Consider the following 26,093-nt stretch of genomic DNA (forward strand, 5'->3'; position numbering starts at 1 on the left):
CAGTTTCGAAAGTTTTTGCCAAACGTCAACCAATAGAGAATTACATTTTTTTACATTCATTAAGTGATCATCAGGCCAATTAGACATATTTTTATTGAATATCACTCGAAAATATCGAACCAAGATATCATTATAAAAAATTCGTGACGGAATTATTCTTCATTCGATTCGAAATTTATGTTAATTGCAGAAGAAAAAGAACAGCTTGAAGAACAATGTCACCGATCTACAGGCATAGAGAGAAGAAATCAGAGGCGAGCTTGAAAATCGCAGTGAATAGGGAGTATAAGGATGATCTGCAGTAGCGAAAAAGCAGGGCAATCAATTTTTCAATTACCGCGCGCGACACTCACAATGCGCGATTCGTAATGGTGCGAAGGGCAACGGCGAAATATAGTCGAGGGTCGTGTGGCGCTAGAATGGCGGGGGGAGGGGGGGGGGCAGCAAACGATATAGCGCCTGGCGATGACATATCGCCAGCACCACTCTCTGCGGCTATTTGGTCACTCTCACTCTCGTCTTTCGCCGTTGTCTGTGCGTATATAGAGTGTCTGCGTGGAATCTGTTATTCGTAAGCGCGAACTCGACCCCTTCGCACATCGTTCCCGTCGACGTTCTCGCGGCGTTTTGCCTTGTCTCGGGGCCGCGTCACGGACATTTCTTATTTTCTTGCCGTCGTCTTCCGCTGCCCCCACCGACACGGTCTTTTCCATCGAGCGACGCGCGCCCCCACGGGAACGACTATCACCGACTAAGCGAGCGTTCTCCACTGTCGACAGCCGCGCGTGAAATGCAATGGGAGCTGTCAAACGGGCATCAAACGAAACTGGCTGGAGCGAGCGATCGCCGGTAGCAATTAAAAGGTCGCGACTCAGCTTGCCGGAATAATCCGCGCAGCTTCCGTGATATATTAACGAGCCGCTTACGACCCTACTCTGCGCGCCGGCTAATATGACGGTGCGCGCGCGCTGCACGAGCCGGCTCTGGGATATCGGCTTACCTTAATAAGCTATGGTCGCGATGGGGGTGCGTTACCATGGCCGGCTCCCTTGATGAAACATTCTCTCGACGCTCGCAAGTGCGCACGAGACATTAGCCGATCTGATTGCTGCGCGGGCTTTACCTTCGAATTTCACGGAGCCACGCGTCCCTCGTAGTCTATAGTCTTGATTCGCATTCTCCAACAGATTTGGCCGGGCTGTCGTCGGCTGGAAAGAACGAGGACGCGTGCAGGCGAAATAAAGTCAGCTGCGATTTCGCATAGTAATAAGTGTCGTCGGTTTATTAATATCTCTTTCCATTATTTACAAAACTTTGATAATAATCTCTAATTCCTCGTACGAGACTTGGTCTCTCTCGGCGTCACACGCACGCACACACATTTCCTACTCACTATATAAACCCTCGATCGCGCGCGTACAATTTTTCTTCTGTTAATAATCGTTACACACCTAATGCATCTAGAAATTGAAAGCTAGTGCCTCCCCCCCTCTCTAACACTTCCAATCTGGACTCTCTCCCTATATATATATATAGTGCTACTAATACCTGGTTCACTCGTACAGCGGTTCCTTTCCTACGTAGTCTTATGTACACGTATCAACTGTGACTCTTGTATCACAGCGCAAACCTTGGCGTATAATAATAGCTATACGAAAAAGCCCAATTGTCTTTGTCTGCCCTTGCACATTGGAGTTACAACTCGTGATTTCTGACGTAACACGTATATCTTTACATTTTTTGTCATGGCAATACTATTTCCGGATAGACGAGTAAAAACATTGATTTTTTGTGATACAGCTATAATTCTTGGAGAGATTTCTTATTTCTTGCTGTTAAATGTAATCCTGATACAATTGGCTCTCGTCTATCGAGAAAAGGTATTTTACACAATAAACTTGAATAATAAACAATCAGTGATGGCCAACCGCTTTTTAGTTTTTACAACATACAACTTCGTTGCATCGACACACACACGCGCACGCACACACGCACATACGTCTATGTATACAATATATAATTTGCGAAAACCGAACGAGAAACGATTCGATAGCGCAAGAACGTTTTTTGGGCGCGATCCGCAAAAGGACGGCACAAAGCTCGGATTCGCTCGCTGGACAATTGTACACTTGCTTTTCATGGTATGTACATCGCGCTCGCCGCTCGCGGAAAGAGCGATGTGTATAAGCGGCCGACATCGCTACGTGCCCCGCGCTGCAGTGTCTTAGGGACTTTGCCGCGCTCTCTGCTAAACCTCGCGCACACGCCCGGGTATTCTCGCAAAGGAGCGCGCGATCGCGGGAGAAAGTCGAGTGGACGATATGCGTTGCGCGCGTTTCCCTTAAATTACCATGCACCCAAACGCACACGCGCGCGCACATATTTATACGCATATCCCAATTCGAGCGCACACATTTATTTCAATGTTGTCGGCTTTTTCACTTTTTTTTATCTATTTCTCGCCGCGCACGGGGGAATGAAAATTCGTAATTGTTTTTCGCGACTTTCAAGTATCGCGCGCGCGGATTATATCGACGCACCGCACTCCATTTTTTACCTTTATTTTTTTGGCGATTTTCACTGACCGATACTCGATTTTCGATGCCTACGCATCTCGCTCATTGAGTTTCAATTTTTCGAGTGGGATTTCCATATCGTCATCGCGTGCCTTTTGGTAACTATTCTTTCTTCCGTACTTCACGTGAAAAGGAAATTGAACAATTGCATTTTACACTTTGATTGCTTTATTATTTCAAACTTTGACACGGTAAACTGATGATTTTTAGGAGATTCACGATTTATAAAAGTGAAAAACGCCGATCACTTTTCAATTACTGGTAATTTGTATTTGTTGTATTCAACCTAGATTGTAATATCTATTATTTTGCAATGAATTCTTGTTTGTGCAGCTCGCGCGCGGGAACATATTGTTGAAAGTATTTGTAAGCGTGCAAAAATATTCCATACTGAAACTTTGGCGATCAGAGTCGGCTCAGACAACAACATTTGTACGAAAAAGCAAAGAGAGCAATCGAAGTGATGGTTCCGTGGATGGCAAGTCGCGTGGCGCTCTCGCAACTTTCGAGACATACGAATAATCGGAAAAGTGACGGGCGAAACGGCAAGGCAACAACGACGGTCAAAGCTACACGTAGCGAGCAGACCGCGCGCAAGCGGACACTCGAGCAGTGGCGCAGGTCCTCTTGATCTCACCGGCAGCCGGCGCGTATCACAGTCTTTCGTCCTGCCAACGCAAGCGAGGGGCGCGAGGAGCGGGCCACTCACGGACTGTCGTCGGGGATGGAGTACCAGGGGTCCGCGGCGGCGAGGGCCCAGGGCCCGACCGCGGCCGCCGCGCCGCCCTGGCCGGCGGCCGAGGCGTAGGCCGCAGCGGCGGCGGCCGCGGCCGCGGCGGCGCCCGCCGCGGAGGGCGCGCACTACCAGGCCCGGCCCTGCAGTGGCAGGTAGGCGCCGCACTGGGCCTGCTGCTGCTGCTGCTGCTGCTGCATGGCCGCCTGCACCTGCTGATTGGTGGCCGCGGCCGAGCGCGAGTACGAGCAGTGCTGCAGGCCCTGGCCGCCGGACATCACGTGCGACATGGAGTGGTGGGCCAGGCCGCCGGCACCGTGGTGGCCCGCGTGCGGGTTACCCGCGCCGGCCATGTGCGGCGCCGGGCTGGCTAGCGCGGCCGACGGTCCTCCGCGGGCGCCCTCGCTGCCGCCGCCGGCGCCCGCCCCGCCGGCGCCTCCGCCGCTGCCGCAGGGCTTACCGTCCTTCACCAGCACTGGCACCGCCACTCGTCGCGGCGAGCTCGCGCTCTGAAACACACGCGTCAGTCGTTCGTCAGCTCGTGGTTGCAGCCGGTGCAGCTTGGCCGGCCGTCAGTGCGCACGGTCGCCAAGCAAACAGAGGCTAGGCAGCGCGCACGACACTTCACGATTATTCAAAGGAGAATATATACAGACGGCTACCGCATATTAGCTTCTACAATTTGTCAAGAGAGTTCCGACGGCTACTCGTGTAAAGTCGAAGGATCGACTGCTGTTGCAGTTGCGGGTATCCCTCGCGTTTCCCGTGTCGGCACGGAAGTCCCGTAGTTTTGAAAATTCATAAATAAACGTGAAATGAGCAGGCGCGGAAATAGCCGTGCAGCGCAGCCCCGTGACTCGTGATTTATTCTCCATCGTGCGCGGCACGTAGACGCGCGCGGGCTCTATGATAATTTCGAGCGCTCATGCGCCGGAGCAGAGACGGGAAAAAAGATGCCGAGCGAGTGAACGAACGGGCCAAGTAGTGAGCGCACGCGCGTAGGTTATAACAGAGAGCGATAGGTATGCCAAACAGAAGCTACCTGCCGGCGCATGACGATGGCGACGACGACGACGAGCACTCAGCTGTATCAACAGCCAGTACACGACATTCCTCTTGGGGGAGACGCGGACGAGCGAACGAGAGAGCTGCAGCTCGCGGAGAGAGGAAAAAACGTCCGACCAAAGAGACACCGCAACCTCAAGGCTTTTTGCGAAATTCACGAGTGAAAGTTGGCGCTCGAGTGTCGCGTCAATTTTGTTTTTCAAACTTTTCGACTGGAATAATTTACAACCGACGTTTCGGGTGCATTGCAGCCTGCACACTTGACATTTTATATTTCGCGAACGTAATATTCCCAACTTTTCGGGTCCAATATGTGAAATATATACATGATGAGAGAATATGGCAAAGATCAAACGTATACAATCACCCCGGATTAGTTCACATGAAACGCAGATGAAATGTCATGTATAGCTGTTGAGGCCAAAGGCTCTGATGCAGCTCGCGCGCGCGGGCGCGTGCAGGAAGGAAATAAGCTGCACTTACACACTCGTAAATTAATTCGCCGACTCGGCGTCGAAATTTCGCGGCCGAGTGCGCACTCCATCAGGCTGAGAGAGAGAGAGAGAGAGAGAAAGCTGCCGACGGTGGACGCGTCGAGCGATTTCCGGCGAAAATCCGGAAGAGAGCTTTGCGTGCATGTGTGCTCGCGATGTAGGTGAGCATAAGCGCGCTACCGGACGCAGCATCACTGCCGGCGGATATGCGCTTTGGCGATTCTATGCCTCGCGCCTCTATCGCGAAGCTTCATTGCATTGCGGCGATGAATTACATACGACGCGTGCGTCTGCGTGGCACTATTCTCGACTCGATTCTAATTGCGTTGTTAGAGCACTGCTTCGAATTGCCGCTGCCTGGCACTGTATCTGACGCGTGCTCTTTTCCGACTTCTCTCATATTGAGCAATCGTCTCGCAGTCTCCAAAAGAATGGGCAAACTTTCGATTACTGCCATACGATCAGTTTTACTGACTTTTCAAAAAATTCTCGATCGTTATGTGCGTACAAGAGCCATATAATATGATTGCGGTCGCTGCTGCTGCTGTCGCTCGACTGCTGCAAGAGTGAAATTGAATAGCTTTAGAAAATTCAAGTGGTTTTTAAAATCGGATAGCTATCGAATACAATCACAATGGGCTTTTCTTCTATTTGCCGCGGGCTTTTGCTGCTTTGTCTACGCTAAACTCGGTGAATAAAACCTGCACTACTTGTTCCTATCGTTATAGTATTTTTGCCATTCGATTTTGTAATATTTCACATGGACAGCGAGATATCGAGTCGAGAATGATCTATGGCAAGCTTCGATTGATGAAAATAATAGTACAGCTAGTACAAGAAGAATATACGACAAAGTCATAATATCGTGTATTACGGTAAGCGAGTACAAGTGAAAGCTGCATGCAGAAAGTGGCGTCGACAGTCTGCAGAAGTGGGCGCATCGATCGTTGGAAAAAAAGGTGCACGTGCAAAAGTGAAAAGCTCGACTCGCGCGGCGGGTAGAGAAAGAGAGAGAAAGAGGGTCGCCATCTTGCCAGCACGTACAATCCGCAGAAAGCAAGGCCGAGTCCTTCCTCTTTCTCTCTCTCTTTGGAGAGGCCGTTTCCGTGCTCCCCTTCATCGGAGATTTTTATTTTGCGCTCGCGGAGGGGACGAGGCTGCGTGCGCGGGAGCGAGAAGAGAAAAATCCAAACGATATATAGAGTGCGGTTACGCCGTTTATACCTATAGGTATATATGTATAAGCGGCGTTTTATATATATATATACGTGCCGACCCTCCGTTTCTCGTGGGTATACCTGCCTCTACCCCCTTACTTGCCACCGCAACACGCGCGCTTTCTTCAACTCGTTCGCCCGATATCCTTTTTATTATTTTTGTTTCTTGTTTCTCTTTGCTGAGACATCGTCTCAATTATTTTCTAATACAATCTTTTTTTTCGCCAACTGACGTTGGACATTTGGCCGTTTTTGTTTTTATCTTGAGGCTGGAGCATCACGAGGCGCGAACGAGAGTGCAAATTATCATCTCGAGACTCATAGTTTCCTTCTCCGGCTAACAATGTTCACAAATAAATTAACATTGAAATACTCTCTTGAAGGAAAGCCGCTAAATATCCGCGACGCGTACGGAAAAAAGAAACGTTCTGTACTGCGTCGACATCTATATATAAGACGCCACGATAGCGGTATATTAACGTACTCATGTCAGAATCGCGTGGGCGCTCGTAGAAAAAGAAAGCAAGTAGCAGCGATGCTACCAGAGAGGAAAAGCTGTAAACTTTGAGCGGACGACTGGGCCGTGCAGTGCGCGCGTAAGAGCAATTAAGCCGCGCGTGGAGCGATGTTTCGTTATAAGTAAAGGTATAGCGAAGAGCGTTGCGCGTATATATACGACGACGTGCCTGCGGAAAAAGAAGCCACTCTCGGCGTAGGCAAGTCTTACATTTTACCGCCAGCAGCGCCTCAAGATCACTTTACTCGCGCGCTGCAATTATTTTTCCGCTTTTCTCTCTCTCTCTCTCTCTCTCTCTCTCTCTCTCTGCACCACTTTTTTCCATCTTTACGTCATCCGCTTTCTACCAAGCGACGCTTGACGTACGTAGACCTCGCCGACTTTCTTTGATATACATTTAAGCAGAGCTTGCGTGCTTTTCTTTTTCGTTGAGTAAAGTGGGCGCATCTTGAATCTTCCGCCAGGCTGAGCATCGAATAGCCAAGACGGCATGGCATTTGTTGCAATGAAAAAGCTGAAAATTGCTTTCTAAGTTGATAAATCAGCGAATGTCTAATGAAGTGCACAATAAACAGGAAGCCGGTGAAGCACTGGCAGCGCTCGCGTATAATGCTGCGAAGCGTCCGAGGCGAGGACAGGAGAGAGGAGTGGCGCACGCCCACCGCGAAAACAGCGTATATACAACCGGAAATCCCGAGGGACGCGCGAGCACTAGCAAAAAGCTGTGCACGGTGACGTGCGCGCGATTACCGCGCCTAGTCGATCGGCGATAGGCCGGCAAGCAGATGACACCGCTGGCTTTCGTTTTAGACTTTGGAAAATGGACGGTCCGGCACTACGTGACTAAACGCAGGCGCGGACTTCGGCTTTTTTACGTGAAACGCTGCGACGCACGGCGAATGGCCGTTGAAAAAAGTTTCGTTTCGCGAATAGCTAAACAAACAGCGCACTTGAAAATTCATCCAAAGTTTGTCGAGACGACGATGAAGAAGTATACGCAAACAGAAAAGTTAATTTTCGCCCGTTATCGACCTGCTACTGAAAATTCGTCAGCGGTTGCGCTGATTATTGGCCCCTCGCTCTCCCTCTTATTTGATCGCCTCTCTCTCTCTCTCTCTCTTTCTCTCTCTCGCTCTCTCTTAAAGTTTCGGCATTGTCGCGGGGGTAAGTAAAGCCAAACTAACGAGGGTTGCTAGCTACAGAGGCGGTACACGATATACACAATTCGTATCGAGCGATCGGGCCAACTAGATTGCTTTGAGCTCCATTAAAGTTGCCCATGCGCGCACCTATATAATAATGCCGTGTTTACGTGTAGATACGCGCGGCTCATTGTTCGGCCATTAGTCGATTCGCGCGCCCACTTTTCCGCCCCGAGGCTGCTCTGTGATTCTTATCCCTCTCGTACCCATTCAGCCGCGCATCCTCTCTTCCTTTATTTCGATCTTTTTACCTTCCTTTTTTTATTTTTATTTTCGTTTTTTTTTCTTTTTATATATATTTTTTTTTTTTACTGAACAACTTTACGCTTGTTCAAGCCTCTCGCCGATGCTTATCTCTTTCGTCCTTAAAGAACCGGTATCACACGAAATTGTACTAGCGCAATTTTTTGTTTGGCTCGCTTGTGCAGGGAAGAAAAAAAATAGGCCGGGACGAGTGTGCTTTGCGCATACTGAATGGACTGTGGAATTGAATGGAAACCGCATTCGATTTTACTTTTAAGAGAGGGACGATGCGCGTTGATAGTATAATATAGCCGCAACTTGCGTTCTCGGTTTTTCTTAATAAAATGTTCGTCAAAAGATACGTAGCGTATTTATTCTTCGGGATTTACGATAAAGAAAAACACTTTTGAGTAGATTAAAATGTCGTTGCGTGACTGATGTCATCAAAATAATCAATGTTTTTATATTTAGATTTTATGCGTATTTACAAAAAACTATATAACAAAAAATGCTCACTGAATACAAAAAAAATACAAACGATTTTTTTCTTTCACTTTGTTATAACATTTTTGTAATTTTATAATTGTGAATAAAATGGTTATTTTCTGAGCCATTGAAAAGTTCATTGAAAAGTTCATAGCAAAAAGAAAAAGTACTCATCTCGGGTATGTAAAGCGAAAACTATAAGAAAAAAAAAATTGAACGCGCGCGAAAATTGCTACGCAAAAAAGAGATGATTCATGATCAGCGAAAAAAAACGCAAATTATGCGATTGCACATTTGATGCTCAAGCGAAAAAAAAATAAAGCTTAGAGAGGCGGCGGCATTAGTATTTGAAAAGCGCGTCCCGCTGCGTGATCGCGCATACGTGACGTCTATATAATAATAATGTATTCGCGCTCGACATCTGCGTACAACGCGGTATCACGTCGATCGAAAAACGTCTCTCTCGCTCTCTCTGCATCCTTTTTATGCAAGATTCGCACTTTTTTTGCACACATCTACGTACATATATATCACGCGCGCTGCAGAACTGAGGTTGTGAGCTCCAGCTCTCTTTTTTCTCTCTCTCTCTCTCTTTTTATCGGGTGAGATTACGAGACACGACACGTCTTGCCACAGCGCAGATTATGCGATTTTTTCCCTCTCGGACTAGATAAACAATGTTTTTACCCTGAATTTATCAGCGGGAGTTTTCTTCTTTTAGGCTATATTATTTATAAATACAATTTTTTTAAATACGCAGCTGATTTTTAAAGTCAATAAAATAATATTTTGAATTGAAAGCTTGCATTCAGATTTCAAAGTCTAAACTGATCGTTACGGTATTTGTCAAAGTAAAATATTGAAATATATGTCACCTGATTTTGTGCATTCTGCTCAGCCATAGCTTTCTCCTTAGCTTGTCTTTTGCACTTGTACCGATGATTTTGGAACCAAATCTTGACCTGCAATAAAAATTCCAAATTAGCTTTCAAGATTGTAATCAAATATATTCTTGAAGTAGGTAAAAAATACAAATTTATGGAACATCGCCATGGAAAACATGATGGTCAAAAAAAAAGGAAAACAATAAAAAGTGCGAGTTCGCACAGCGTCTTGTTTGACGCTCGAGGCTGCGCTAGCGCAACGAAGTTATGAAAGAAAACAACCGACGGAGTGATGTGTGTGTATGTGCGTCCGCGCACGAGCGCAGCTAGCAGACCGAGTGTAAAACCGCTTTTACGGCAATTGAACAACGCGATTAGGGAGAGTGAGAGAGAATCGGATGATCGGGGGCATCTGCTTATGACAGCGTGCGCGTTATAATCCCCCGCGGATTACTTCCACTCGAAACTGCACAATACCGTCGCCGCCGTCGCGCCATCGCCGTTGCGTTGCGCGCGGGCACAAAGGCATAACATTACTGGCCAGCAAAAAGCGTATCAAACGGTATAAAGCTGAGACAAAAATCTACGTGGATTAACCGACACTTCAATAATCAAGTAGCTCGAAAATTGTTAGCCCTCACGTTAGTCGGACTTTATGTCTCTTTTTACCGTGTACACGATGCACTTTGATAAAAGAACTATTCTGGTTTATTCGTTTGATATTTGTTTTTCAACTGTACCGGTGCGTTCACATTTTTCAAACGCACAGCATGACGCTTGAATTATTCAAGATCACTTGAGTCATCGCAATTGTTCTGAAAAGCAACAAAATGTTTGAATGCATAGCTTTTTGGAATTCAGAAGTCGAAGCTTCGGGTAGAAGGGGGACGACGATATAGCCACGGTATAGACAAGTCCATGCGCGGCTAAACGAATCAAGTGATACAAATGCATGTCATCAGATGGAGCATCTTACATAATGTATAAACGTCGGCGGCGCGTTGTAGCGCAAAAAGCTTGGGTATACACTGCATACACAACTCGTTTCGAAAAGCCCTTTAAGGTACATTAGAACACATACACATAAAGAGAGACAGATAGAGAGAGAGAGAGAGAGAGACACACACACACACACACACAAGGGGTGGTGGTCGTTCATCGTGCAAAAGTGTACTAAGTTGACCGAGCGAAAGCCTCTTCACTTTGAAGTAGTAATGCAGATTCTTCGAGGGCTCATTAGGCCGCACGAGCGGCAAATAAAAAACGAAAGTCAGAGCGCGCTAAATATCGCGCCCCCTTTTCTCATCGAAACGCGCGTTTTTTTTGAACAACAACAAGCGAGTCGCGGGCAAAGCTCGTGACCTCGGCGAAAAGCGGGTAGCGAACACGAAAGAGAGGCGCGCTACAGCGTCGTCCGCCGGCTACTGCCCATTGTTCGCCATGAGAGTTTTGGAAAGCCCTTTAAGTCCCCTTTACTCCTCTCTTCCACTACTGGAGAAGCTCCAAGTGCCCGTGTGTATATAGTTTATTGTGCAGCCTCTCTTCTGCACTTATGTCAGCTGAGCTATGCAGCGGCAAACTGTGTGTATGCGTGTGCTGAACACGAGAGCGATTCGTTTGTTTGATTCCACGCGTCGGCGGCTCTGCGAGGGATAACCGATTCGACTGTGTGGCAGGTTCATCTGTCAGTACTTTGGCGGAATCAAGCATTCGCGGATTATCGAAGCTTGCTCAATTTTCGTTTCAGTCAGTAGACGTTTGAGCAATCTACCCGTGGCAAGTTCAATCAGTTTCTTTTTACTTTTCTAAAAGTCATGAAAAACATGCTTGCGCTAGTTTCGCCGACGCAAATTAAGCCAATAATGTATCGCGAGAAGAGGCGATCGGTGTGCGACAAAAAGAGACAAAGTCTCGGGGGAGAGACGTAGAAGCGAATGAGACCGACGGAAAGCGAAATGGGGCGTAAGAATGAAGTAGCTAGAAGTGAGCGCAGAGCAACGGTCCAAAGGGAAGAAAAAGATGATACGAAGATAAGGAAGTGAAGTGCACATAATGGTGGCAAACAATGCTTTTACAACGCATGGCAAGCTGTGTATTGGCCGAGCATAATCGAGCGTCCTGCTTCATCTCTCTTCTGTTTCGAGGAGCGCGGTGCTACTACCGCTGCAACAGCAGTAATACAGTGAGAATCAAGTGACCGCATTGTCGATTCGCGAGCTCTCTGATTCTTTTTTTCACGGCCACCCGCTCTTTAGAGCCTTATCTACACTTTCATCAACCTCGTCGACGCCTTCTCCCTTTTTTATTGTTTTCTCGCGCCACTCGTGTAATTGCTCTGTCCTCGAATTTTACGTGGGGTGCGCTCCAAGTGACGTATGCTGTCGTTCAATTTTATGCGAGCTTGCCTAAGTTTGCTTGCGAGCCTTTCGACCGAAGATTGCTATTCAATTTAGAATAAAAGATGTAGTCTGTCGGAATTTGAGCTCGACAATAAGAAATAGATTCTTATATTCTTTTTCTATTTCAAAATTTTTAAAAAAACAATATTTATTTTCAGAATAGCGATATTGCATTTTAAAAGGATAAATAATAATCAATAAAACCGTAAGTTATTCAATGGCCATATAAGCGTCACTGTCAAGTCACGTACACTTTTTTCGCGATCACTTACAGTTCTTCTGTGCATGCTTTGCCATTCTTCGATATGTTTTTATGTTAAAATGTAAGGACCAATAGAAAAATAAAATAACACACATGTATTTCCGCGAGTGAATATCGATTTGATAATGCAGCAATGTATTCAAAAGGAATAGAGCAAAGCGAACGATGGATCAAGATAAACCTCGCATATGTATATAGCATCGGACGTAGGATTTTCGAAGACACGTATACACATGAATTCGCGCGCATTGGATCTTTCCAAATGTTGGCTATTGGGGAGAGTGAGAGCGACAGAGAAACTGTTATTTCAAGAGCCGCAGCCGTCGCTGGCAGAGCAATGCGCTGTGTAAACAGCTTTCCGCAGTTGGACGGGATATAGAATTAAAAAGAGAGAGAGAGAGAGAGAGCGAGAGGGGGGAGGCGTGACCGGGCACAAAAGCCTCGTATATTGATTTTTTCATTCTCAAATCTCGTCTTTTCTCGCCCGCTCAGCTCGTCGTGCAGGCGCAGTGCCCACCTCATCGGATCGTCATCGCACGTGTTGTGCTACTGTCGCTGCGGGAAAACCTCACGCTAGTGGGTCAACCTCGCGTACGTGTTTGACAGCTACCCATTCCACTTACATTGCTCTTAATTTTTCAGTCGTCGATTTATACATCGCGCGGCAAGAAACTTTCGTGTTCTTCCAAATGAATGCGATTGGCAAGTTTTTTCAAAGCAGCTGCACAAACTTGTCACATCGTTGGAAAATATATAATTGCGAATAGAAAGCGACAACGTTGTTTTCTTCGCAAACTCGTCATCATTGAAAAGTGTCTCGAAATTATACATGAGTGTCCAGCAAAAAAATATGAGAAAAAAATCGGAGAGTCACAATATCTATATTTAATCAAGTCGATTGGTGCGTCAGCATTAGTCGATCAAGACAAACATACGGCCAAAGAGCACGCGGACACGAAAAATTCCACGGGTATAAGGCCGAAGCTTCGATTTCAAGTTTGCCAGCGCCAAACAGAGGCGCATACCAATTTTTCCTGCTGGCGCGCGAGCAAACAGCGCACTGGCAGAGGTCAAAGACGAAAGAGGAGAAAGAAAATAAGGGAAGAAAAAAAAGGTGAGCAGGTAAGAACAGCAGGTATTGGTTAGCTGGGCTCTTCGGCGCGACACCGAGCCCACGGCTTAACTTTAATTTCCGCGGCTCTTTGTCCTCCTGTGGGAGAGGTTAATGGCTCGTGAAAAAAGGCTCGCGGGAGCAACCTGTCAGTTTTCCGTTTGTTTCCTAACGAGCCGCTTTTCGCCACCTTTGCGGCGGATTGTCTCGAATTAACTCCGAACCGACCGCGACTTATGCCTGCTCATCCAACCTGATGACTCCGCTTGGTATTTTGAAAATAAATAACCGACCGCTTTTCCGTTTGGAATCCACCTTTCCCTTCTTTTCACTGGCCCACGCGGATTATCCCGTTACAGAGTCATTGTTTTTGCAAGTGGCTAATAGACTTGTCGGTATAATGGCATAACGGCGAACAATACAATTATCAGCAGCGCAAGAGTAAAGTGGACGTGAGAAATGGGAGCCGATTAGACGTAGCTGTCAATTATATAAGGTGCGCGCGAGCAGTGACCGAAAATGGGCAAGCTATCAAAGGCCGATAAATTATAGGGTCGGATGCGTAGCGATCCCGATGATATACTCGGCCGTGCATATATGTCAGCAGCATGCTCGCCGCCTGTGCGAGTATATACACAATCAAAGGACGATAAATTTCGGGTGGTGGGCGAATCTCGATGGGGTGTGAGCTGCTCTATCCAGAGCGAGATCTTTCGGTAAATAAGATCTATTGCGCGATCGAACGAAACGTCCCGATGCCTCGCTTGTCGACATTATATTACAATACTTTCGTTGCGATTGCAACTCCGCAGATGTACGGTTCGTGCAAGGTGCGAAGTTTCGTAGGAAAATGAAGGCTGCGCGGTGCAAATAATTATGGACAGCACGAACGGGCCAGCGAACGAGAGAAGCAGTGCGCCAGTTGTGGAGGCGCGCGCGCGAAAGGAAAACAGTGCGTCTGGCCGGGACGTTGTGGGACACGAGGGGGCGAGGGGCAGGCGCTCGGCCAGCGATTGATCGAGTTAGCCGTAACGTCATTACCCGTGCTCCGGCCAATTCTCCATTATTCCGGCCAGTGACGCGCGCGCGACTCGGAAACTATGGCATTGTGCGGCCCTGCTCTCCATTGCTTGTCGGCCAGACCACCAAAGACATCGGCACGCTAGTGCACGTCCTTTTTCGTGCTCGGACGAGCGTGAGACGCGCGCAGCGACGCCTTTGTTTGCGCTGCTGTCGCTGCTGTTGCTGTTGCGGCATAGCACGCTGCGATCCGCATTTCTCTTCGTCTCGTCTCATTTCCTTTCCCATTCCTCGCATTATTCTTCGTGCTCCGTAGAAACATTTGTTATTCTTTTCGTTCGGTCGCGTCCACGCACTTTCTTAATTGGTGACTCGGAAGACTAATCTTCATTAAACAGAATATCTGACTCTTCACGATATTTGCAGTGATAAGCCGTCAGCCGATATTATACACATTACTTATTCGGTTACCGCGGGTGAATAATTCCGTGGGATTAGCTCTGCGGCTAATCAGAAAGCCATTTACGCGCTTACACACGAGGCCAGCTTGAAACAACACTGGGGACCAACCCCTCGCCTCTCTTTCGCTGTCGATCAACACGCTTCGATTAATAGACTCGTTGCCCTGCGTAATTTTGATTGTCTGCTCGTACTCTATACAGTTGCCTTAGTCAGCTAGTTTTTTCTGTTTTTCTTGTCTCTTCCTTGGTTTTTTCTTCGTTTTGCCAAGCGTTATCAAATGTCGCCAATAATGACGCAAAAGAACAAAGAGACAGAGCTCGATTCGAAGCCCTTGCACTTAACAATTCCACAAATACAGAAATGCAAAGATGATATCACGCATGCACCCCGTACTAACGTGTCGCGCGTAAAAAGACGCGCGACGAGTCGATGCACACCTTTCCGTCGGCGTCGACTGCGCGCGGTATTCACGTGCAATGTATGCACCCTCAGCTGCCTATCTATGTCGTCACGGGCCTTTTTTCCGCGCACAAAGAGAGAAACGCAATTACACCATGCATGTGACGGCGACGTAGGTGACACGTGCGTTGTCAAGGTGTGCCTTTGCGGAGAAAAAGGGGGTAGAGTTCGCACGGGTCAACGCTTAGACGACAAATCATGCCTTTCGAGTGCTGGAGTGTTGGCTCTCCTTTTTTTTGTATTAGTGTATTTGTATGTGGATGAGGTTATCAAGTATTCTTCAATCGCAGCTATTATTTGTATGTTTTATTTCTCTATCACTCTACTGTACAAACGTTATTTTTATTAGTCTTTTTAAACTTCCGGTTTCTTATGCCGCGAAAAATTACTTATCTGGTTAAAAATGCAGAAGGAATCTTGAGAAACGAAAGAATCGAGCAACGGGTAGGAAAACTGGAAGCAAAGTCTAATTGCTGACTGTACACGATGCGAGCTTAGCAAATATCTGGTGCTTCTCTGATTCTATAGTCTTAATCCCGGCGAGTCGTTACCAGACTCACATGCTAATGGAGGTATTCAACGAGTCTTTTCTGTCTGCATCCTGTCGTTTATTTGTATCCGCCCCCCTCTGGGCGCTGCCTGCCTGCCTGTCGTCTCGTTTACCAGTGTACCTCGTATCGTCTTTGCCCCCCTTAGTCTTTTCCCTCTTACGATTTCGCAGCTCTCATTTCTCTCATTGCCATTGTCATCTCACTCTCTCTCTCTCTCTCTCTCTCTTTGCTTCTCCGCAGGCTAGAAAGAATTGTATACTATCTCTATTGAGCTTCGTTTCCTCTTTTAAAATTGGCAAAATGTTAATTCTAAACTTTGCTCATCTTCGAATCCGAGGTCATTCGAAACGAAGAGCAGACACAGATACAGATAATATTTATAAAATTTCTCATCCATTTGGACCCTGAAGAGTCTGTTGGCGCGACCCCATGTAAAAATAACGTTGTGTGCACAGCCACCCTCGCGCTCTCTTGCGTTTATTTAGCCTTGCGTATATGTATAGTATACCTGCGCACAGCAGCGGAAGAGAGTTTCGCGTCTGCAGCTCGACACGAATAAAGATTGAGATTTTAATGTTGTTTGCCCAGAGCTCTTTTCTACGTTTCGCGCGTTCGTGCATTGTGCGAGTGTTACGTAGGGGCTGATGAGATCTCCTGTGTTTTTCACTCTCCGCGTGCTCTTTTAAACGCTGATGCGTCTGTATTATGCCCTATGAAGTCCATAACGCAAGGTTATTACTTGAAGATGCTGCTGTTTCTCGATATCAACTTCTCCTCTTAGTTTGTTTGCTGTTTGCGTATCGTACGAGAGCTTCTTAAAGTCTTTGTACGCGATTGATCCGCGCTAATAAGCGGTTAATGCATAGCGAGAAATCGCGTAAAATAATTCTAAAATAATCATTAAAGTACATGTTTTTAACGTAAAAGCTGCTTCAAAAAAATCGATTCGCGCAGTGGTCACACCGAAATTTCAAATGAGAGCTTGATATAGCTCGCGAGATCAGACTACATAAGCACGGGGTAATTTGCGACGTAGCTGGCGTGTCTTTTCTTTTTTGTTGCGCGTGTGTGCAAGCCTTTCGCGCATCAGCGGAGAGTGGCGATGTAGCAACAATAATGGCGCGCGCGAGCGACAAAGCCGCAATAGGCTACCGTGCTGCCGCCACCACCACTGCCTGCCTGCACTTATGCGCGCGCGCGCACACACCGACAATAACAATGCGCCCCGATAAAATGGACGTGGTTTTATACATCTGTCTGCCGTATCGTCCTGCCTGGTTAAAAGATACACTTTGCGTCCTCATCCTTTTTATGACTGTATGGAAGAAATAAAACAAGCTTTTTGCAATGTCCTGTGCTGTGTTTTTAAGTTGCGTAAAGTTGCGCACGTGAAAAGTGCAGGTGAAAAGAAGAAAAATATCAACGACACCCATTGTCGTACGGCTAAAGGAGAGTCTCGTATAATTTAGCTGCGTCTTGGCAACTTCAGAGTCATCGAGATCTGAAGAATACTCTCGATATTTGCGGCAGGCGTGGCCGCAATGAGATGCGCACTGTATGTTTGCTAGTAACATATAGAGTATCCGGCGAGAGAGAGAGAGAGAGTGAGAGAGCGAGGCTGATCATTAAATTTAGAACACTCTAATGCACTTTGTCCTTTTCCTTTCGCTTTCCGTGCAACGATCGACTGGCGCCAGCAGCAGCAGTAGCAGCTCGAGTGCTACTCCTGTTGAGCGGCCATGGAACACTCGCCCCGCAGAGTACTTACTCTCTCCTTCTTTCTCTCTCTCTCTCTCTCTCTCTCTCTCTCTCTCTCTTTTCTCGCCCTCCAATCTACATGCGAGCGATCCCTTACATCGATGCCTCGTTGATTTTGATTTCGAACCCTTGACCTCCCGAGTGCTCGCGGCTTTTCCCCAGATGTCTATTCATCTGTGCATCCACTTTTGTTTTTTGCCCGCAAGGGTCTCAGTGTGCTCTTGTCAACACTGCGTGGTATTAGCTTTTTGTTTTTTGCAATAACACTGGTAATTCTGAGCTTATTTATTCAAACAGTATTTTTGTTGGAATTTACCGCGCGATCGCGCTCATTTGGAGCCCTCACTTCTCGAAATCACGAATTTCTCCGGAAAAAAAATATTAAAAGAAATCCGACGCATTTTACTTGTTGAAGCTTGCGGTGTATAACAGCGACAACCAACGGCACACTGTGCACGGCAATCTTAATTATTTCCGGGGCTCTAAACGAGACGTAAGAAGAAAGAAAAAAGCCCGACGCGGTCGGGGGGGGGGGGGGATAACGCAGGTCGTATTCTTGCGCAATTTCCACGAGGGATGGGGAGGGGGACGGGCGGGAAAAAGTGGGTAATTCGCCGGCATCGGTTGCCAATACGCTTGCGAACAGCAGCCATTTTGGCGTTCCCTTCCCGCGCGCCGCTCACTCCTTTCACTGCGAGAACTACCCTCTGATTGCAATCAAGCCTCTCTTCTCTCGTGGACTTCCGTGCTCCAGGCAAAATCGATTCGCGTCGCGAACCGCAGACACCGTATAATTGCGCACACGTGCGGCAGAGAGAGAGAGAGAGAGAGAGTAGCCAGAAAACGCCGGGAGCTTATCGACTTCCGCACTCGAGGTTTTCGCAGTCTCCGTCGATGACTTCTGATGTGTGGTATTTCGTGTTCGCGGTTACGGCACTTTTACGCCCTTCGTTGAGTGGCCATTGTTCGGAAGCGACGAATTAATCTGCGCGATCATGTTGATTGCAAATCACGCCTCATTTGGGCCACCCCACGCACGGAAATGACAAACGTTTTTTCCTCGATAGAGCACTTGGTCCGATTGATTGGATATTCATGCGAAACGTACCGATTACGGCTTCAGTATCAAATTTGAAAGTGCAATTCGTATAAATAAAAGCAGGACGTGGTCGCTACCGATGACAGTAACAAGATGATGTAGTTTGGCTCAATTGAGTTGGACAAAAGAGAGATTGCAAGTCGCAGCAGCAGCGCTCCGACTGCCCGAATTGGCGAGTTAAATTTTAGGCCCTGCGTGAGGCCCCGCTATGCGGTTTCGCCTATGAGGCCAATTAGTAAACCGCATTCGTTTGTGTCGCAGGCGGGAGTGTTGCCTTTCGGCTTCTTTGTTCAATCAACATCGAAATGTCAATGATTTAATGTTGCCGTTATACTCGATGGGAAAAGATAACAGATTTCAAACCGCTAAGCAATCGGACGTGCGAAAGAGGTTTGCAACGATAGTCATATTTACCTGTGTGGGCGAAAGATGAATGATGGATGCAAGATGTTCGCGTTCCGGCGCGCTCAGGTACTTCTGCTGCTTGAAGCGCCTCTCGAGCTCGTAGACCTGGGCCTGGGTGAAGAGTACGCGTCGTTTGCGTCGCTGGGCCAGCGGGAATTGCATCGCGCTCACGCCCATGCCCACGCCCACGCCAACGCCGACACCCATGCTCGACGATTTGGCCATGTCGCCCATCGTCTGACCCATTGAGCAGCCTGACATGTTTGTACCCGCTGATGCAGCTGCTCCCATTAGTCGTGATACTGCACATTATAATCATATTTAGCTTTGCCTTCACTTCTGGTGATTATTTTACTGCCTTGCGTCAAGCAATACGCATCTGTAATGTTTAATATCAAGTGACGTCAAAATTTAATGAGAACTTGATTTAATCATCGACAGTTTCTCTTTTCGCATTGAATGGTGTAGTTAATTTTATCAAAAGAAGCATACTGTACGAAGTATATTTATAATGAATTTTTGACAGGACAAAGAGAAACTCGTTCTAACCACTGCCAATTATAACGATTATAGTGATGCGCATCGATCCGTGCAGTATTATACGATATGATAAAAAGAAGTTGATTTTGAAGTAGTTTAGGTGCAGCCCCTCGATAAACGGCTAAACACGATTAAATGCCCGCATGGCATCCATGAAAGGCATATAGCTATAAGGATGGAAGGCCGCATATTATATAGCTCGGATTCGTTATGACGGTGATAACGATCGTCCGGTAGTAAACGAGGCTCTGCACCTGTGCAGTCAAAAGCTCGAGAGACAGAACGAGAGATTCGTTATAATTTGAGGCTGGAATTGATTTGTAAAGTTAGACGCGCGCGCGCGCGAGAGAGAGAAAGAGAGAGAGAGAGAGAGAGACCCTCGTCAGAGACGGACACCTACGTTCCGTGCGAGCGGTAATCGTCGTGCGCACGTAGAAAGCGCCGTGTCATGCTGCTCTCCTCTTCTTTTTCACCTCGTATATTCAGTGCACGGGAGGTCTTTGCTTTACACGCACGAGTGTCTACAAATTTGCTGGCACAATGCTGCTGCCGCCGCGAGCGCGCGTAGAAAGTCGATGGGAATCTCGAGACGAGGCTTACTGCTCTGCTCTCTCGTGATGTTTATATACGCGCCCACGGATTTCCTTGGGAGCTGCCTGTGCATGCTCCCAGGCTTTAACGTCAGCGGGAACAAACCGCCATCCACAGCGTTTAGCCCTGTCACGCCGCGATAATAATATTTTGGTAACTGAGCCCTTTCTTGTAGGCAGACAAGTGCTTTTTATTTTGCACTCCCTTGTAGCTCAATTGATCGCGCCTGTGTCAAGTTGTCAAGTTGTTCACCACGACTGATATTTGGGACTGGATTGACAATCTGTTTTTACCGTAATGATCGGAATAAATGGCCGGATCAGTCCTGGAAAATCATCTTCGACCAAATACGAAGAGAACACTTTTTTTAAAGTTGTATACAGTTCGGATGATATTGCAAATTGTCAATCAAAATGAAGTTACATCAAGTGGTCGGATTGAATCTTATATAATTGAATATCATAACAATGCAATGACATGGTCGTAAGTCGTCCGCGTGATAAAACGACGACAGATCGATTGAGAAGCATTCAGCCGTGTAATTGTGTTCCTCCTTCGAAGAAATTAGAGATTCAAAGCCTCCACGAATGAGCAGGGGAGAAGAAGAAAGACAGAACGAAAGAAAGGGGAAGTGAAGAGCAAATAGAAGAGAGAAAGAAGTCATGAATGACAGGCTTTATATTTTTTGAAGATTCTCAAACGTCATGGCGCGCTGGCGTCGCCCACGTAATGATCGCTCGCGTGAAAACCGGAATTTTTATAACCGACTGACAGCCCGTTCACTCGGGGATGCACCGAATATATCGCGGCCAATAGCGAGCTCGTTAGATACAAACTCGAGTGGCGACGGCCACCCCGCAAGCCTGAGAAACTTGTGCTCGCTGCTCGCGTGCACCTTTAATTGGAGCTTTTGTTTTCGATGACGCGCACGCATCACTCGCCGCCGCAGGAAACACTCCTGAGTCCCTCGAGTACGCCTGGACTTCAGTTTTTTCGTAATACACCTGATTTACGTGTGATCAATCATTATCTTTCATAAACTTCTGTCTGTTGTTTCGCTTTACCTGCCAATACGGATGTATGTCTCAGTTTTTGTCTCTCTCACTTAGTCATATTCGCGTAAGTAATTATAAAAATCAATCTTTACGAGAGGAGGTAGTGCGTAACGCCGGATTACCATCATTTCCAAGTTCAAGTAGTTTGTCGATCCGTTGAATCTCATTTTTCTTTATTTATTGTCCTTTGTCCCGACACATCGTAACCAGAATGAAACGACTTCTTAATTGCAAGACGTTCAAACTTGACGAAGCGACGTGAAAATTAATGCCAATGAATTCAGGATAAAAAGATCGAAACACTTCACGGAGCCGAATTAGCGAATTGAAAGCCAAGAAATTATTCGGTACACATCGTCTGCGCGAAACGGCGCGGCTACTGGTCGGCGGCGTGTATATGGGTACACTTGCGCGCACAAGTCGGCAAATTGGATTCTGCGGCACAAAATTCTCGTCCTGTCTTCTTGTCCGTGTGTACGTATGTGGGCGGAGAGCGAGTCTCCCTTCGGCTCCGAGTATACACACTCGGCTATTTGTTTAACTAAAATCAGCCGGGCAAACGGTCCTCGCGTCTGCTCTTGCCCGTCGTAACAGCAGCTCTATCGATTCGCTTTCACTGCCGGTATACGATATATCTCAACGTAAAAGTTTTATCTTTTCGAGCTACCGAGATTATTGCTTTTTACAGAAGCTTTTATTCGCTATCCCTTTTGCTAGATATTGAATTTTGTACATATGTAGCTCTAGAAAAATCGTATATATACGATAGAAGATACTGTGAGCGGGTTACTCTAGTACTCGTAAATTATCACGTTTTTTACTATAAATAAATTAATCTCTCCACAATCGTCAAAAGTATCATCGTTCTTTGCGAAGAAAATAGAGATCTCGTCATGAATCGCCTCATACTGCCAACTCAACCCTTCCAACGTCGTACAGACACACAAGTGTCCCCCGGCAGTTTCCCCAGGGTAACTATAAATAACGCCGATTGACAGTTGCGTAGGAGGTTGGAAAATCGCGTAGACGAAAGATGATGTGTCGCGCGCGACACATTGCCGCTGTTGACTTTGAAAGTGGAAACCGGCGCAAGTGTACGCATCAAGCCACGAGCGACGGACGTGATCCGTCGGTCGGCGTCAAGATTAACCGACGGAAAGCTTCGCACTAACAGCCAATTTCCAAAGCCGTCGCGGGGACGATTCCGCGTCTTTACTTTTCTTTTCTCGACTGGACGACATTTACTTCCTATTTATTTCTAAGAGTTTTTTTTTTCTTACGTTTCAGCGACTTTGGTTTGTCCCGAGTTGTACAATGTTGACCAATATCGTCGCACGTGATTTTCAAGTGGCGTACTTTTCGTAGTAATGATTGCCAAGGTTTGCGCGGAATTCGCAAGGGAGAAAAACGATCGCGATGAAACATTTAAAAATAATGAAGCAAATATGGAAGTTAGGAGTCGTCCAGATGATGTAGCAATATTAAAAGTCCATACTCGAATAACAGTCAATTAAATAGCAATCGATTAATCACGCATAGCCGCGCGCACGCACGTCAAGCCTGTCACTGCTGTCATCCTACATATCGAGGAAAACTCGTTGCCAATCGAGCACGCGTGAAATTCTATATATGCTCTACAAATACACTATAAGCGTCGAACACACCGGTATATAAAGCCTCGTTACGGCTTATTTATCTTTCGCAAGCTCGCCGTCGGCTTTCGCTGGCAGCTGCTGTCCATCGAAAAATGCTGTCCGCTTTTCCGCTTCCAATACTATAATAATACACTCCGATATCCGATATAGTGCGCTGCGGGATTATTGCGGATTTCATCGCGAGTATGAATTCCGTTAACTTTCACGAACACAATATCTCTAATATTTGGCAAAGCGGAGCACATCCGCTTTTGATCGAGTGAATTCTACTCGAAATTCGATCGAATGAATAACTTTGAAAGTGGAGTTGCGCGGCAAATTATCCGAATAGTTTTGGGCGCCGCTCCGTGGAGAGCAGCCACGAGCATCCCCGAGCGGCGTAAGCCGAGAATCCAAGAATTCGGTGAATTCAAGGTGCGCGTCGTCGACACGCACGCGAGCCCAGGGCGTTACACACTCCCGCGAATTATCTCGTCGATACCGCGGACGGAAGAAAGAGCCAAACTCACTTGCGAATCGTGGATCGTTTGTGGTCGGCGGTGCGGGCGCGTACCAAGGGTGATGGTGCGAGGACACGGCATGCGACCTCATGGGATCGGCTGCACTAGCACCACCCGTCATGCCGGCACCCGCGTGGTGATAAGGCGACAGCTCGGCCGCGCAGTACTGATACTGGGGCGTGAGCTGCATGGTCGCGTACGGGTTCGCCATGGCACCCATCGCGTTGCCACCGCCACCCACGAGGCCCGAGTTGCCGTTGCCGTTGTTGTTGTTGTTATTGTTGGGCCCCGGCGTGCTGACCCCCGGCGTGGAGCCGCCGTGCAGAGGCGGGCTGCCGCTGCTCGCGCTCGAGCTGCCGCGGTTGCCGTTGTTGCCAGCTGCGGCGGCGCAGGCGTTGCCGTACGGCGAGCCCTGGGCCACGGCGGCGGCGGCGGCGACGAGCTCGAGCTTGCGGTACGACTCCTCGATGGGCGAGAGGATGTCGGTGACGCTGAAGGGGGTGGTGTGCGCGCCGGCCGAGTGGGCCGAGTGCTGGTGCTTCGGGGACAGGCTCATCGCCAGGTCGTTGAGGCCGTTGAGCTCCGGCAGCAGACCTGCCTGCTCCAGCTCGGTCTGCTGCTGCTGCTGCTGCTGTTGCTGCTGCTGCTGCTGATGGTGGTAGGAGGCCGCATTGCTGTTGGACTGCTGCTGCTGGCTGGTCGCGTTGGCCTGCTGCTGGCTGCCGCCACTCATGTCGCTGGCGAAGACCTCGACGCCCCTGCCGTCGAAGTAGCGCAGATACGAACCGCAAAGAATTTTGGTGGCTGCCGTTTACACTGCTGCAATCGTCGTCACTGGCGCAGCCCTCCGGGCCGTGGGCATGCGTTGGGTCACTGATTTGCTCGGCGCGGACACTCGCGGACGCCCATCGGTGCGTCGATTCGACTCACGGCAGCGCGTGGCCGGCGCGGCGGCCCGCCGGCCGACTGCACTCCGCGCCTAGGCAGTCCAGGGTACGGCGCTTAGTCGATCTCGAGTCGACTCGCGGTCTCTGTCTGTCTCTGTCTGGGTGAGAGAGCGGGCGGCAGTCCTCGCGCGCGCCACTCGCCCGGACGAGAGAGAGAGAGAGAGAACTGGATGGAGAGCTGCTCGTGGAGAGCAGCAGCGATGTATATCGCGCGCGGCGCGGCGCGGGCGAGTGGCCACTCGACGACTGTCTCGCTCTCTCGAGGCGCCGCTCTCCCGTTCGCCCGAGAGGATGAACCGACTCGCGAGCCTTCCAAGGGTTGTTTTCTCTTCCGCTCGCGCGCGCTCTCTCTCTCTCTCTCTCTCTCGCTTGCTCGCTCGCTCGCTCGCTCGCTCGCGCGCACACACAGGCTCATTCGCGCTCTCTCCCATATACACTCGAGCCTCCTTGCTCTGCTCGCAGCTCGCTCCCTGCACGCAGCGGCGCGGCTGGCGCAGCTCTATGGATGAATGAATGGAGAGTACTGTTGGGGCTCTCCTGGAGAGCTCCTCTCACGGCCGCTTAGATCCACTCGAGCGGCCCGCCGCCGCTCTCGCCCGTCCGACCTGTCCGCCAGCTACCTCCGCCGGCTGCCCCCACTCCGTCTCGGCGCCCCCAGGCCGCGAGCTGCCTGCCGGGGCTCGTCCAATCCCGCGAGCCGCGGACGCTCATTGGTCCGCGACGCGGCTCTGTGCCCGGCCAATCGCCAACTCGACGGCGCCATCACTGTTGCCGCCACCCCCCGCCCTGCGGCCGTATGCCTATCTCTTTGTTGCTTGCGCGACTCCCTTGCTGGTTCGACCGCGGAAGGGTGCCCCGGGAGAAGCGCCGACGAGACCGACTCGGCGCAGTCACCGCGCACGCGGTTATTCGTTCTGTACGTGGCTTACAGCCGGCGCTGCTAGTGATCACTTTCCAACTTTTCGAATTCCGATAAGAATTGATCATTTCCCGTTCTGACGTTACCGGCTAATATGGCGCATACATGGCGATAAAATTCCAATTTCAACTTTGGTTTGCCTTTAATGATAAAAATATGAAACGAGACGCTATTCCCGCAAAATCAATTTCTACTATTACACCATTTCCTCGGCCCCCAAGATCCCCTTACTTCAAATTATTAATGATCTCCAGTCGTTTGTTGAATATCCGTTTGCTAAAGATAGAAATTAATTTTTATTAATTTCAACGTCAAACTAAACTATGTTAGTCTATCATCAAATCGCCCCATACCTCGAGTATAACGTTTTAGTGCTTGGATTTTTCCAAGTTATATAAACTTTTTCACTGTCTGATTGACTTGTAAATAAATAATAACTATCAATTCTTACAAAATAATGAAATCGTAAAATTATTGAATCAATTTAATAAAATATGATTGTTATTCTATAATTTTCCATATTTGCAATTTACTTATTTTCATGCATTTCAATACAACGGCAATATTTCGGTGTAAATTTAACAAAAGTACTTGTAATATAATTTTATCAATTTACGGTTATTAATTATTTTATATATAATTAATGAATAAAATAATTGAGTATTGATGAAATATTATCACAATGATGTGCACATGATTTCTTTCAACCTCGACATTTCTTTATTGTTAAAATAAAAATTTAGATCGTTTAGGATTCGGTAGTACTAATTATTCATGACACCATGGAATGTATCAGTTAGTATCTTTAAAAGAAATTAAAAAACTCAGCGTAAAAATCTATATTTACATAAATAAAACCGATATTGTAATAAAATAATCCTGATAAAAGTTTAAGATAAAATAGTTCAAATACAATTATTTAACATTATTTGATGACAAAAAA

The 26,093-nt window shown here is 47.7% G+C and overlaps 1 protein-coding gene across 1 annotated transcript; it reads right to left on the reverse strand.

Annotated features, from left to right (window-relative positions):
• Positions 1–1,263: 1,263 nt before the first annotated feature.
• On the reverse strand, positions 1,264–24,812 carry LOC131673471 (homeobox protein Nkx-2.4-like). The gene is made up of 4 exons (XM_058951491.1): positions 23,294–24,812; positions 18,953–19,245; positions 9,409–9,495; positions 1,264–3,818 (listed from the first exon to the last, which is right to left on the reverse strand). Exons 1-4 carry the CDS (start codon positions 24,015–24,017, stop codon positions 3,438–3,440), a joined length of 1,485 nt encoding a protein of 494 aa, XP_058807474.1. The 5' UTR covers positions 24,018–24,812; the 3' UTR covers positions 1,264–3,437.
• Positions 24,813–26,093: the final 1,281 nt, after the last annotated feature.

This window comes from Phymastichus coffea, unplaced genomic scaffold (assembly GCF_024137745.1).
Source record: "Phymastichus coffea isolate CEN01 unplaced genomic scaffold, Cenicafe_Pcof_1.1 PCOF00179, whole genome shotgun sequence".
Classification (NCBI taxonomy): domain Eukaryota; kingdom Metazoa; phylum Arthropoda; class Insecta; order Hymenoptera; family Eulophidae; genus Phymastichus; species Phymastichus coffea.

Coding starts and splice junctions, on each gene's coding strand:
- LOC131673471 (XM_058951491.1), bottom strand. CDS start 24,017: ATGAGTGGCGGCAGCCAGCAGCAGGCCAACGCGACCAGCCAGCAGCAG. Junction 9,496..18,952: donor TTCATCTTTCGCCCACACAG/GTAAATATGACT, acceptor TTTTTATTGCAG/GTCAAGATTTGGTTCCAAAA. Junction 3,819..9,408: donor AGCAGAATGCACAAAATCAG/GTGACATATATT, acceptor CGTGTGTTTCAG/AGCGCGAGCTCGCCGCGACG.